The sequence below is a fragment of the Anguilla anguilla genome, chromosome 18 (genome assembly GCF_013347855.1).
Source record: "Anguilla anguilla isolate fAngAng1 chromosome 18, fAngAng1.pri, whole genome shotgun sequence".
NCBI classification, from domain to species: Eukaryota; Metazoa; Chordata; class Actinopteri; order Anguilliformes; family Anguillidae; genus Anguilla; species Anguilla anguilla.
The window spans coordinates 2,847,229-2,862,220 of NC_049218.1; the positions used below are offsets into that span (position 1 = coordinate 2,847,229).

The following is a 14,992-nucleotide window of genomic DNA, read 5'->3' on the forward strand; positions in this document are numbered from 1 at the left end:
CGTAGGCCACATGAGAATGTTACTGAACAACAGATTTATTTATTTACGAAAATGTCGACAATGCTTTATTTTGTATTATGGAGCTTGAAAGCAATGCCGCGATGTGGAAAAAGATCAATTGGAACTGACATTTCTACTTTTTCGGGGCGATTGTGGGCTGCACTCTGTTGTGTTAACAGTCTCCATGTTTTTCGGGTTTACCAACAACACCAGTCTGCACACCTTCAGGTTTTGACAGCCTGTGTTGAAATTCTCTCTGTGGGAACAAACATCTTTCAGACTTTATTGACAGCGAATGCCCAGAGCAGGCAAACTCCCTCCTGCTCAACAATGCGCAGGTTTTGAACATGAGAAGTGTGTGTGTGTGATTGGCCATACGGAGAATTCATTCATCGATGCTTTTTTTGTTATTATTCTGCAACAACACTCCAAAGCCATTGTTTAAAATGTAGGTCTGGCAAAAGACACCGTTTTTGTAGTGGGCAGCAGCCAATTCTTAGACAGAACACACATCTGTGTCCTGTTACACACCCGAATAATTCCCCACCATTGGGTGTTTGGCACGTTAAACAGGAAGCCGCAATGGAATAAAAAATTCTATTTCAAAGTAAACCAATTGTTTTGGGATCCATCAGGCCGATAATGGGACTGTATTCTATTAGCGCCCCAAATGTAAGAACATTGTGCTTATACTTAGCTTGTAAATGCTGTTTAAATCATTAGCAATCTGAACATCCAAATAGACTAACCGCGACTGAATAACAGCTCGGGCAAAACAGTCCAGTTCACCCTTAAATGAACAGATATATGTTCAATGCCCAGGATTTCACTGTAATACAGTAAAATGAATAGATGTTTAGAGCCGCCGTAGGGCACTGAGACAAAGCGCAAAACAGACGATTCAATGCCAACGGACAAATCCAACGTCCCTTGTAACCTGGACGGCTACAACAAAATTAACGAGGATACAGGTTATGTCTCTACATTCAGCGAACTAAGAAGGAGAAAGCTACAAGGATACATTTGCTCTTTGATTTCGAGCCAAAATCCATTTTAATAGAGGATGTTTATCGCGCCAAGTGTGATAAATCACTCCTAAGGCACTCCCCCCCTCTCCTCTCCGCGGAAAAGGGGGAGTCGCTCGATGCGCGTGAATTTAACACTCTGCAGAAGGTTCCTCGAGTCACAGTTGCCCTGGAACCTACTCGCATCAGACCCCCGAAAACCACCCACCATGGATCTCAGAGTGCTGACGGTAATGGCATTGCTGACACTGGCGATGCATACGCACGTATCGGACGGTGAGTTTAGCGGCTTTATTAATCGTGGATGCCAGTTTCTGAAAACGTGAACGGTCTGCAAGTTCTGAGCCACATACTTGTATTCGTGCAAAAACTTAATAAGCGTAAAACCAAATAGCATATTTAGTCCCCAGCAAGGTTACTGTTGCTTTTCCACTTTTACTTTGAACCATGATTTAACAGTTTATTCAGTTTGTTCTCTTTCATTGACTTGTCAGGTATAAATAAAATCAATCGGGTGTAATAGCGCTTCTCGGGTTGTATTTTTGTTTACAGCAAATGTTAGATACAGTAATTTTGACTTTTGATTCACGCTAATGTTTTACGGATAGGCTGCAGCTTGTGCTGGTAAAATAATGGGTAAGATGTAGCCTACGGTTTTGATCTAGCAGCTAGGCTATGTTGACTGTGTCGTTTGTAGCCTATATTTGTATATCACAGTTAGACCGGCGTTTGTAATTAACTATGCCAAATAAGTTTAAGGTTTCTGTAGGCTATATAACTGAAATAAATACGGTTGCGTTTCTTTAAGCACGCATTACGTACACTCTACTATACTACTAAGCAAATTGATGAACGAGCACTGCATGAAGAATTTACTCACATCTTGTATTAAACTACCAAATTATACAAAGAACGTTGGGATACAACATTTGGCCTCTGTGGCAGTTAACCTCATCGGCATCGCTGATTAATGTGTGTATTTGTCTTCTTTTGTTTTTCTTTAATTACCCACAAATTGGGGGATAAAACAACACCGCGGCGATAGCGGTGGATATGCACTTCAATCAGTCTTCGCCGTGCGTAATGACTCTGTCTTTTACATGATAATATCTGTAGATAGCCGGAGAAATAACCAGCGTTTTCCAGCGTAGCCTACTAACTGGGGATGGGGAGTGCGCGCGTGTGGCGGTGCGCGTGAGTGCGCCTGTGTGTGTGTGTGTGTGGGTGAGGGTAATTCAAAGCAAATGTACGCGTTAATGTCCTCGAAAAAAAGGTGATGCCAGTTTAAGTACCTCGACTGTGCCTGTGGTAGGGTATTTCAGGAATGTACATATGCCGATTCTTTTATCTTACTGATGCTAGATGCAGCTACCCCGCAGCAGGCTTATGAAAGTAACATGTATTTTTTTTAAAAAAAAGCTAAAATAAACACTACACTACTACTTCTAAAGCTAGCCTACTTAGAATGTGCGCCGACATAGGAATCAATAGGTGCAATGTTTGCACTGTTTGAGAAAACAGACTAGTTCGCCTTTTTTGCATGACGCTATCGCACAAGTGTGTAAATATTAACATCATTTTTTCTATACATTTGATTGTAATGAAGGGATTAAAGAGATTGTCTGTAATTGTGTTAAATTCTACAGCATTGTATGTACTTTATATTTACTTTACTAAATGCTATTTAAGTTCATGTAAAACATTTTTTTTTTAAAAAGCTTCCCCTAAATATGTAGTTTACCTCAAGAATATCGGCAACCACAGTTCCGTTGCTGAATTTTGAAGCAGTGAGAACCAGTTGCTTTAAAATGTTTAATGGGGATCTCTCATTTCCTGCCTCAGTGAGCCATTTTTATTTTAATACACGTTATTCCTTATATACCATACTGTAATTTAATGCGTTTGGGTTAACCCAAGCAAACTGTATTTGTACTGCATTTGTATTTAAGTACCATTACCAAATTATTGCATTCGTTGCAGAATGCACCAAGTGAATTATTTGATTAGGTCATTATCAAATTAAGACCATTAAGACCAAATAAGACCACTCGTATATCTTCATATTTTGTAATAAATAAATCTCCATTATTTAATATAGCACACCATGTAATAATCAACGACTAGGCAAAAGCAAAAAATAGAAATTCAGCTCTCTGTTATGGAGCTGTGAGATTGCTGTTTTTGCAAAAGCACAAGGGAGGAAAATATTATTAAAATGTAACAGCGAAACGCTTATTTTTTATCAACCATTTAATGGGGTGGCAGGGCTATTTTTTGTGGGAATATTAAGTTCTATTTAAAGGGACGTTCTGTGAAATCAGTTATTTTTGAATAAGATTTTTGTGCAGTGAAATGGGTGATTTGTGATGCAGAGGAGATCTGGATGCACAGTGACAGAGATCTGGGTGTGCAGTGAAATGGGTTATTTGTGTTGGAGGTCTGGCTGTTCAGTGAAGTGGGTGATTTGTGACGCAGAGCTGGGTGTGCAGTGATATTGGTGATTTGTGATGGAGAGCAGGATGTGCAGTGAAATTGGTGATTTGTGATGGAGATCTGGGTGTGCAGTGACGGAGATCTGGGTGTACAGTGAAATGGGTGATTTGTGATGGAGAGCTGGATGTGCAGTGAAATGGGTGATTTGTGACGCAGAGCTGGATATGCAGTGTAATGGGTGATTTGCGATGCAGAGCAGGGTGTGCAGTGTAATGGGTGATTTGCGATGCAGATCTGGGTGTGCAGTGAAATGGGTGATTTGTGATGCAGATCTGGGTGTGCAGAGTAATGGGTGATTTGTGATGCAGAGCCGGGTGGGTGGTCTCCTAAATCCCCAGTTTGGCGGCAACCTGTGGTGCGCCGGTAATAGCTTTAAGACCTCACATGTGAGGGGTCAGCGGCAGCAGCGCTGACACTGAGCCCCAGAGGACGGCCCTTCACCTTAAACACTCCCCGTAAATCCCCAGTACCGTCAGAGTGTCCCGCTGAGCGTGTGCAATGTAAAAGGTGAATCACGCTGTGAGCCGCCCGGCGCAGAGGGGGGGGCGGGGGGCGGGGGGGGGGGGTGGGGTGGCTCGAGCGCCCAAAATAACTCATATCGCAGATGTGTGAGGGAGCCTCATGCCCGGCCTTGGTTTTTGCATTGCAGCCAAACCCATCAGCCTGGTGGAGAGGTGCTGGTGCCGCACCACGGTCGCCATGCCACAGCGGAACATCAGAGAACTGAGGTTCCTGAACACGCCCAACTGCTCCTTCCAAGTCATGTGAGTACCGCCAATCTCAAAACGCGCCCCTGCACGCGTGCCTCGGCCCTGCGATGAACTGGCGACCTGTCCAGGGTGTATTCCTGCCTCTCGCCCAATGCATGCTGGGATAGGCTCCGGCTCCCCCGAGACCCTGACCAGGAATAAGCGGGTTTGAAAATGGATGGATGGATGAATGGACGCATGTGAGATATAGCTTGCCTCTTTTTTTATACGTTGTTTTATACCTCTGTGCCACCTGAAAATCTACCTATTTTGATTATAGTTTATAGATACATACATTTTTGGCGGTATTTTGCATTGCTTAAGAAGATGCATTTTAGTGTATGCTACTCGTCCTCAACACAGTATGACACTAACGGAATGTGAATCCAGGGCCACTAAGTAAACGGTGTCGGTGCATCCAGAAATCTCTTCTCCCAGCACTTTCACTGAGGCTTTATTCTCGCACAGCTGCTGGCACAGTTTCTTTTTAGTTTCGGGAAAATGTAAAACTGAATTTCCGATTAGACGTAGACGACTGGCAGTGTGAGGAGCCGTTTCCTCTCAGAGAATAGGCAAGGGTGCCCTTTAACCCCACCCTGTAGACCCTACCCTGCTGCTGAGATGTCCCCCCTGTAGGTGGCGGGGCTGGGGGGGGTGGGGGGGGTTGGGAGGGGGCAGGTGGCCCCTGAGTTATCCGTCATCCCACCCCATCAATCTGCCGAGCTGACGGAGACTCTGAAAGGAACATGTTCCACACAGTGGGCTCGAACCCGCTTCTGTAATTAGGGTCAGAGTGAGGGGGAGGGGAGTGTGTGTGTGTGTGTGTGTGTGGGGGGGGGGGATTTACGGGAAACAAAAAGGAAGGGTCAAAACAATTGGCCCCGTTGAGTTCTTCTCTCGTGAGTTTTCCGGTCATGCTAACGACTCGTCGGTCGGAAATGGCTTTAGTTTTTTTTTGTTTTTTTATTTATTACAAAACCGTGTTATGATCTCATCTCACTCAGACCTTTCTGACAGCCTGAAAAAGGGCTCTCACAAAAACAAGGGATGTCATATTTCCCTTATTCTTTTCCAAATTAATCAGGAAATGGAGGTTCTCGATCCATCCATCCATGCATTTTCCCAAGGCCACCACTCTTTGGTTTTATTGCTGAAGGTTCTCTCCCACTGCTAGCTGTCAGGAAGCCCAAACCTGATGCGGATGCACTCATGCTCCCTCACTGCTGCTCCCTTTCTAGCTGCCCTGCCTGAGAGCCACTGCTAAATGAATGCAATGCAATGTAACATGTGCGCGAGTTCATGGCAATCAAAAAACGCAACGTGCGCAAGTTCATGACTTTCAAAAGTTCTCCCTCGCCCCTGGATGCCATATTCGGAACCAGAGAAATCAGTATTTATGGGGGAGGGGCAACTGGCCCACGTGTCGGGGGTTTGGGGGGGGGGGGGGGGGTGCCTGAGTAAACGTCCCGGCAGATTGGCACGGGACTCAGAGTCACAGGCGGAAAGACGGCCCAGCCCCGACCAGTCTCCTTAACGCTTGAGCAGCATGCAGGAGAGAGGGGCTAGTACCTCCGCCCCCTCTGTCTGAGTGGAGGAGGAGAGGGGATGCTAACTCCGCCCCCTCTGTCTGAGTGGAGGAGGAGAGGGGATGCTAACTCCGCCCCCTCTGTTTGCGTTGAGGAGGAGAGGGGATGCTAACTCCGCCCCCTCTGTTTGCCCCGGCTCTCAGCGCGCTGTGAAGCGATTACTACCTGCGGTCCTCCTGCTCCTCCTGCACTGCCCACACCTGCTGCCTCAATCAGAGAGACGCCAGGAGCCCAAAACACACAAACTACAAACCCCAGCCCCCCCCACCTTCCCTCAGAATATAGAGCGAGTCTATCACAGTTTTTTTAGTATATACGATTTGACATTTGAGGTGACACACAAAATTGATTAGTGTTTAGTTTTTATAGCACTTCCTTCTGCAAGTTTGTTTATTTATTTTTTTTAAAGGGAGGGGGAGGAGTTACAGATGAGGCCAATGTTAGCTTTGTTTTCTCCTGTTTTGAAGATTGTGTGTAGTTTGCAATCAATTCTTTTGAAGGTTTGTGACCTCTTGCCAGTCAATGGCAAAGTCCCTGTGACCTTTTCATCCCAGATTAGTGATTGGGGGATATGTGTGGCAGGTTAGGAGATGAGTGACTGTTGAAGAGACTCTCCAACAGAAACCTTTCCTCTATCAGCTCCTTTTTGTCTAAATAACCTCTGATACATGGATCCCTGAGGAACCCCCCCCCCCCACACCAAATTTCAGAACTCTTGATACACTCCTCATTTAGTAAATGATCAGAAGTTTGGGAAATGTAGCCAATAAGAGGGCTGGTATTGGTTAAAATAAAACCAATCAAATTTCAGTCTTTTTTTTTTTTTTTTGCTGCTGCTGGTCTTTTACTTTTAGTCGAATGTTTACTTTCAAATAGAAGGTGCCCCACAAAAAAAAAAAAAACCCAGTCAAGCTAATTCAATAAAGTGGACCAGGCAATGGAAAACACGCTGATTTCTAATCAAAAGCGCATGTTTTGAAGCTGGCCATAATCTACAAAACCAAGAACGGTTCCAGTGACTGGCTATCAGCTTTCACTTCCATACAGTAGGCCTTTTTGACCGAGGGGCAAAAACAAGATTAACGACGGCGCGTTTATTTGTTTGGGGCTAAAACAGAAGCGATTAACATCGTCTCTGCACGACCAGCACAATGCCGGCTTGCCCTGCGTATACAACATTGACGAGGCTTCTGCAGTCTGATCTATTGCCCCCGGGGCACAGAGGGTGTGGGACAGCAGTCCGTCGGGCCCTTACAGGGGCCCCATGTCAGACCACAGAAGAAGAACACACCAGGCAGTGAATGAAATCCAAATGTTACGATACATGCTCGGGTCACAACCTCACCACCAAACCTCAGCCAGCTTCCCTGAAAGGAAGTCAGGCAGCCATCTTGGTGTCACGTCAGTCAGGCTGAAAGACGCTTCTGGTTTTCTGCGGTTTTAAGCCGGCAGCTGAATTTTTAGATAGAAGAAAACGGCCCGTTACTCTCGGCTGGGGAACCGTAGCGGTGTGCTCCTGCCCACGGAGTGAATCCCCATGAAACTAACACGACAAATCTGATTCAAAACGGTCAGTTACGCACCGATGCCTCAACTCAAAGTAACCGTTTAAGGACATACTCAGCAGATGCTTACGTGACGAAGCCGAATATCTTATGAATTTCTTAAACCCTCCCAAGATGTCTACCATTAAAAAACAGTACACATGCTACAGTTTTCCCATTGGAAAGGTTGCAGCATAAAAGACTCGGACTGTCCTTACAAAAAAGCACACTTGAAAGTATACTTAAGTTCATCAAGTTAATTTTTCAAATATTTTTAAAGTACTTTTTAAAACAAAATTGGCCAATTTTAAGTAAACCTATTTACTTAAGTATTTCCTGATACTATTCTTTAAGCATACGATTTATGAGCGACCACTTATGAAAACCTTGTATCTCAATTTGTTGACTATTAAACCGTGATCTTCTGGACTACCTGGGATTTCGTTTACAAAAAGTGTACTTCAGGCATACTTTTATAAACATGTTTTTTTGTGAAGGTCTATCAGGTGTGAACGTGGGATTATGTGTTTTTGCTCTCTCTCACCTTCCTCTACCTCTCTCCGCAGTGCCAAACTGAAGAAGAACAACCGAGAGGTCTGCATCGACCCCAAGACCAAGTGGCTGCAGCAGTATTTAAAGAACGCCCTTGAGAAGTAAATAAAAACCCCTCCTGTTGAGTAAGGGAAGACTCGGGTGACTGTGAGAAACACAGGACATGAAATATGGCCACTTCCACGTGAGCTTCAGCACCTTTTCACAATCCGTACGTCCGTATGTCTGTGCTGCAGGGGTTCGTATTTGATTACAGGCACCTTGGTCACCTCAGGCACTTTTCTGACTCAAATGTACAAAAAGAAAATCTAATATATATATATATATATATTTTAAAATTTGGTTCAAAAGTAACTCTCTCCTCATCTTATTTACCCAGAGCACCAACCTCACTTAAAATGAAAATGTTAAAATGGAACAATTTACCACAAGAATCGCATAAAAACAGGTGAATAGCAAAAAAAAAAAAAAAGTAAATAAAAACCTGTTTCCTGTTTTATGTTTCTCACGCATTAATAGAATGCGCACGTTTGTTGACGGTGCCTAGGGAGAGTGCCATGAACATATTGACACATCAATTAATATCCACATACACATACTGTACATGTACCCAGACATGTGTACCAACATACATACAAGAGAACAAAAAGGGTCATAATAATAGGTCACCCCTGCCCCCCCCACCCCCCCACCATCACCACCCACCACCCCCCCACCCCCCCACCCCCCCAGTGTGAGCCATTAGCTCATCTGTTTATACGGGTTAGTCAGACTTCAGAATGGGCCATGGGGGGGGGATGTAAAGCAGACCTTCACTCATGATCTAATTATTTATTTTCCGCTCTCCATATCTGAGCGGGTTTAAAGGTCACCGTTTAGCTAAAGGCCCCGGTCCTACAGTAGGTGCTGAAGGGATTATTCTTTAAAAAGCCACTGAGAGCTGAGCAGTGCCCTCACCTATAGCAGTGCGGATAATGCGTCTACTACGCGGGGGGGGGTTCTGCTGTACAGGGGCTGATACCGCTCCACAAGCACCCCCCCTCCCCCTCCACCCCCGTCCATCCCCCCCACCAAACATATTTGGGGGGTCTTTACCGTCCCTGTACGACTGCGCATTGTCTGGGAAACACAGAGAGGTGCGAACGGTTGCTCTGCACGACAAAAACAGGTCCGGTGCCAAAACAGACGACGCCCCCCCCCCCCCCCCCCCCCAAGAGCTCCGGGGCCCCAAATAGCCGCCAGACGCAGATCAGCGGGGGCAGTACACAGTGCGCACTCAACGGACGGCACTTAAACGCAGACGCAAAAGGGGGGGTTTCGTCTGGAAGAGGCGGTGATTAAGATCGCGCTCGTTATGTAAACCGCAGACTTTTCGTCGTCGTGGACACCGGCGTCGCAGTTGCGATTTGTCCGTCTTTAGAAGTGTAATGAGTGGAGCAGACCTGGGTCAAATACGTATTCGTTTTTCGATTCAAATACTTTTCTACACTTTGCTGATCTTGTCTGGTGTACTGGAACCGATGGAATACTCTCAATAGGTGCAAACCCCACCTTCTGGTCATAATGGCAGGCTCAGTTACACCAGGCAAGATCAATAGAGCACAGAAAAGTATTTGAATTCAAAACAAATACGTATTTGACCACGGTCTGGAATGGAGCAATGAATATATTCATTTTTCAATTCATTGGTTTTGCAATGTACATTACTATTATTACTGTTCTTACTATTGTTGAGGATGTTTAGTTAGGTACATCAGCTATGAAACAGAAACTATAGGAGAAAAGTTTAACGGTAACCTGCGGGTGAAAAATCTCATGTTCTGTCCCTATTATCCCAAAGGAGTTGCATTGTTAAAACTACAGTGTGCCAATAAGAATCCAGACTAGTCTGCTGTGCCTTATCTACCAATGACATTTTGGGCTCAACACACCACTGTCACAGCAGTCATGAAGCACACCATTTAGTTCGTAGATGTGGCTAAATTTAAACGTCTAGTCTGAATAAATACAAGCACCCTTGCGCAAAACTGCTGGAAGTATCTTCAAGTTGTAGAATGTAATCTAACTCATCTCCCCTTTATGCTTTCTGAGCAACTACAGCATCTAGGAGGAAGGCCCAACCCTTGATGTATTTTTTTATTTACCTGCTCTGTTCTCCATCCTCTCTTTCAGAATAAAAGCCAAGAAACAGTCTAACTAAGGAGCCCAGCTGGGGGACAGCCTACTGTTCGAACCCACCGCACAGATACGTATGTCTGGAACGCTTGCTGAAACAGCACTTAAACTGTCGAACAGACCTTCAGTCCACCAACGGCCCCGCCGCCGCCGCCAGTATAGACACTTTTTTCTTCTGTTAGCGCAAAGTGCAATTACATGTGTGTGAGCTTGAGTTTGTACATCTGATGTATATAAAATTTCTTCTTTAAAAAAAAAAAAAAACTAAAAACTTTAAAACATTTGCTTTCTGGTCAAACACGGGGATGTGATTTTTCCTGATTAATCAGGAAATTAAGATTTTCAAAAACCGTACTGAAAAATTTGTGGGAGTTGTTAGCAGTTGGCTTTATTGCTAATGATTATCTACTGCTATCAGCTGGCCGAGACTACAGAAGCATTGCAATGCATTACATTCACCGTTATCCACAGGGATGTACAAAAGTGGAGACGTCAATCTCAAGATTAGCTACAGGAAGGATAGCCACAGGAAGGAGAGCTACAAGAAGTATAGCTACAGGAAGGCCTGGTCACATGACACACCCAGGCATTTTATGGTCTGAAAATAAGCATTCCCTGATTAATCAAGCAGGAACAAAATCACTTCCCTGCTAATCAACTGGGAGGGGCTGGCCGGCAGGCTGGGCTTTGACCAATCAGAAAGCCCGTTCACCGGAGGGGGGGCGGGGAAACGCTGCGTCTCTGTCTGTCGCCTTTCTCTCTTTTCCCCGGCTGTGGGGCGCATTCCGCAGAGCCGCTTGTGGTGCTGGGACACCAGTCTTGAGTCATGTTGGGAAAACACAGACCCTCCCACGTCCATTACCGCGTTCAATCACTATTTTAAGGTTTATGTAACGAGCCATGTGCTGTGTCTAAAAATCTATTTTTATTAAAAAAAAGGACCACAGTGAAAGAAGTCTGTGTTTTTATTCCGTAGCCCGCAGACTTAGAAAAGGCCCTTCGGCCTTGGCATCGCACGCTAATCTAACTGCTTTCAGATTTGCTTAAGGGAACATAGCCAGCGTGTAAACGAGAGAAACGTCAGCAGAATCTCTTTGCTCTGGTCCTGTCTGTCCTGATTTAGGACACCATTAAACTGGCAGTGTGTGTGAGCAGTGATGATATGAGACACGAGTTTTCACATTAATATGCAAGGAGGAGGATGTTTCATTAAGTATTATAGACGTCAATAACAGATGCATGCCTTTTGGGTAGTCCCTTCTTTTGAGATGTGCCCAAAAGAGAATGTTACTCCATACAGCTAGTCAATGAGGGCGAGGGTGATGATCATAACAATATTACAATACTATTTTAATGTTACTATAATGGTAGGTAATATTACTAAGAACAATAAAGCACAGATCATTTCTTAGTGTTCACATGGTATAATCTCGGGTTATAATGCACTTTAAATGCAATGTGTTCATTGATAAATAAACTAGCCTGGTGAGCCAATAATTTCACCGAATGTGGTAAAAACAATGGAATCTTACTATTCTGGTTACCATTCCCCTCCCAACTATGAATTTCACATTTTCGTTTCGAATAGAAAATTTCAGTAGTTATATTTTTATATACTTACATTACATTTATTTGTTTACAATATATATATACAGTATGTATACTGTATATTAAATCACATATTGTCTGTGCAAAATAAAACTTTGTTTCTGTTTTTAGCTGCTTTAATTTCTTATCAACATAGCAAATACTTCTTATATATTTTTTGTGAGTTATCTTTGAAGTATATCCTGCGATTTTTGAAATAACCATACAATATGAAGGTGTTCCCAGAATGCACCAGGGACCAGTGACACTGAATTTTCAGAATTTCAAAATAGGAACAACTTACATTTAAAATAAAAGCCCAGCATTGCTTAAAAATCTAAAATTTTGATGGGATTCTAAATTACTTTGGCACAATAGCAGTCATTCAGTCATTTTTTTTATTTTCACCTTAAAGATAGCATCCAATTCAGACCCAAGCAACAAGGTGTAGATTAATTAAATGTGTGATGAATCGCCTTCATCGATAAATTTAGTGTTGAGAAACAGCGGATCCCACACACCCAGTGACTCACCGAAGGCAAAAGTGAATACGTCCTCTTTAGGTCAGTGCTGACATTCAAGGTGCATTCTGGGAATCGTGTACCGAGTGCATAAGTAGGAACTAGAAATTGTTTTTAAGCACAAGGGAACAACTGAAGCAGTATTGCAAACCCAGGAAACTGTTTGACAAATCCAGCGTGCACAAGTGGATAGCCCTGGAAATAATATGTTTGAACAAAGATATTCTATATACAGAACATATATATCAGAGATACAAATCGAGGAGCTGAAGACCCTTGGCCTTCTACATTTTTGGATGCAGCACCAAGAACCCCTGATCAGTACATAGAATCTCTAGACAGTACACTATAGAAACAGATCCAATAACATTTTACAGAACACTTTCCCAGGTTTTGTGAATTTTAGAGAAGGCCCTCTGTGTATTTAAAACTTGGAAGCCCTTTTTGTTTCTGTTTTAGTTTTGGTTGTTGTACACTAACCCATTTAGTCCATTTCATACAGGCTTACAGCAACAAAAGGGCCATTATTGTCAACCACGTACAACTCACTTCATTCCACCCAACTAAACTATCCATAGCATCAGCAAGCAAATGGCATCTGTTTGTCAGTAACTATTTCCATATAGCAGATAAAGGTATAGTAGCTATATGCATGAGCAGCAATGTAATCGTGTAGCTGTCTTTAACGTGTACAAGCACACTTTTTAACCCTGGTAGATTAAAAAAGTAGTAGGTTGATGTAGTCTGTTGTTTAACCATTAACCCAATAAACTCTAAACTCCTCTTTCCGTAAACTGTGAGTAATCTCATGCCCTTAGTACGTACATGTACAGACACGATACGTTTCGCCAAAGTGAAAATAATCGTGCGCGTGGGACAACTGTGGATGAGATTTAAAAAACCACTTAAAATAGACATGTGCATGAATACACACATGCATTACAGGGACCTGAAATATGCTTGCAGCCACAACAGGGAGAGCTAAATGTTTTGGGGCACCTAGGGTCATCCTAAGAGAATGTGTAACCCAGGGGAAGCCTTTGGTTCGACATACAAAGCGTTTCTGAATCTTTGTGAGAATCGCTGAAACACAACAGAATTTGTCTTAGGGTTCATTTTACATACTTATAAATACTGATGTTTTAAAAATGAATATTTTAATACCAACTTCCAAGTTATAATACTTCACACACCAAATGTTTTTTGCTGGGTAAACCACAGATAATTTTCCAAGAGCAGCCCAATGGTGCCCTTTAAGGCATTTAATCATTTGACCAAAAAGCCCCCGTTGTTTTTGAAATTTATGCGCACGTATATTAGTCCATGTAAAATGGCATTTGCCACAGTTGATCTGGGTAAAAACGTAAATACATGATCAAATGACTCAACGCATTAAAACAAAGTAATCTGATGCTTTGGTAACTTCACAACACAACTGGCCAAAATGATATACTCAACCATTACTTGCAGGCAAAAGGTTTTAAGGATCCTCATCCAAGAAAGTTGTCACACTAATTATGATGTTCACTACATTTGTGGTTTCTTTCTTGTTTTCACCTTATGTATTTCTGTCTATCAATGTATGCTTATATGTACAATTTTCCCACTAAATGTGAAAATAAATACTCTGTAAGGCAGCTTACATCATACATGTATCACAATTATAATTTTGTTTTTATTTAGCTTTAAAACTATACTTCACTGTTTGTATGCCAGCTCCTGGTATGTTTTTCTATTCACACAACATTTTTAAATAAACAAACAAAAAAGCAGCATTCGCCTTCTTGCCTCTTATTTTCATTTTAGTAGCTGTTTAGATATGAACCGGTTCCAGTCTAATCAAGTGTTTTTCATGTTTAGTTATCCATCTCATTGCTGCTTGCAGACTAGCAATAGCAACTGCGGTTTGCAATACCACAACAGTTTACATTACAGTCCATTAAGACTGTAAGACTAAGTCCATTCCATTTTCTTGCATAGACAGAGAGCACTGTGTAATTACATAAACCTTTATAGTACTGGCTTTAAGGAATAAAAGGGCAACTGCCAAACTTCACCTGTTGAACTGCAGAGCTACACAGCCCCAGGGGATCGCCCGTCTCGTTAAATTACTGTTCTGTGTTAGCAGTATGAACTCATTTGGCTTGTCACTCAACATTTCCCTTTAAAACCTCCGTGTGATTGAACAAAACTGCTGATGCAGCAGAAACCGCTGCCTCACAAAAGAAAAAAAAAAAAACACAAGTAGTGTTTCACCCTAAAGTGTGAAGGTGTTAACACCTGAGGTTTAATATGTTCTTCATAACAGGTTTTTATGTCCATGACGCTCAGGGAGAACTACTACATACATGTGTCAGTGGCAGTAATCAGAAATCCAAAGATCTAATTAGACTGTACATTACAACTCTGGCAAGGCGTGAAAGCTTTTGATAACCTGGAACCATAAATTGCATAAACGTCAGCAGGTTTCCTCAATCATCTGGTCACTAAACAGGCCATGCACTATTGACACTACCACCTCCAAAGGGTGGGGAGGGCTTCAGTCAGCCAGGATCACACAGTCTCGTTGCTCACCAGCGACCCCTGCTGGTTGACTGCTGGACTGCATGTGAAGCATCTTCCTCTGACTTACATCTGTGAGAAGCTGACTTGTGGTTGATAACACACTGCGGAACACATGCCTGTCTGCACTACCTCCACTGGCAGCAGAGGCTGGAGCAGAGAGTGCTGACGAATACAATCAGCCATTCCAAAGTGGAA

The 14,992-nt window shown here is 43.1% G+C and overlaps 1 protein-coding gene across 1 annotated transcript; it reads left to right on the plus strand.

Moving 5' to 3' along the window:
- Window positions 1-1,150: 1,150 nt before the first annotated feature.
- On the plus strand, window positions 1,151-14,005 carry cxcl12a (chemokine (C-X-C motif) ligand 12a (stromal cell-derived factor 1)). The gene is made up of 4 exons (XM_035400278.1): window positions 1,151-1,301; window positions 4,168-4,282; window positions 7,964-8,050; window positions 10,122-14,005. Exons 1-4 carry the CDS (start codon window positions 1,235-1,237, stop codon window positions 10,147-10,149), a joined length of 297 nt encoding a protein of 98 aa, XP_035256169.1. The 5' UTR covers window positions 1,151-1,234; the 3' UTR covers window positions 10,150-14,005.
- The last annotated feature ends 987 nt before the right edge of the window (window positions 14,006-14,992 follow it).

Bases quoted from the DNA above. Each gene is read 5' to 3' on its own strand.
- cxcl12a (XM_035400278.1), top strand. From the start codon at position 1,235: ATGGATCTCAGAGTGCTGACGGTAATGGCATTGCTGACACTGGCGATG. The intron at 1,302-4,167 runs GTGAGTTTAGCG...TTTGCATTGCAG, and splicing joins GCATACGCACGTATCGGACG to CCAAACCCATCAGCCTGGTG. The intron at 8,051-10,121 runs GTAAATAAAAAC...CCTCTCTTTCAG, and splicing joins TTAAAGAACGCCCTTGAGAA to AATAAAAGCCAAGAAACAGT.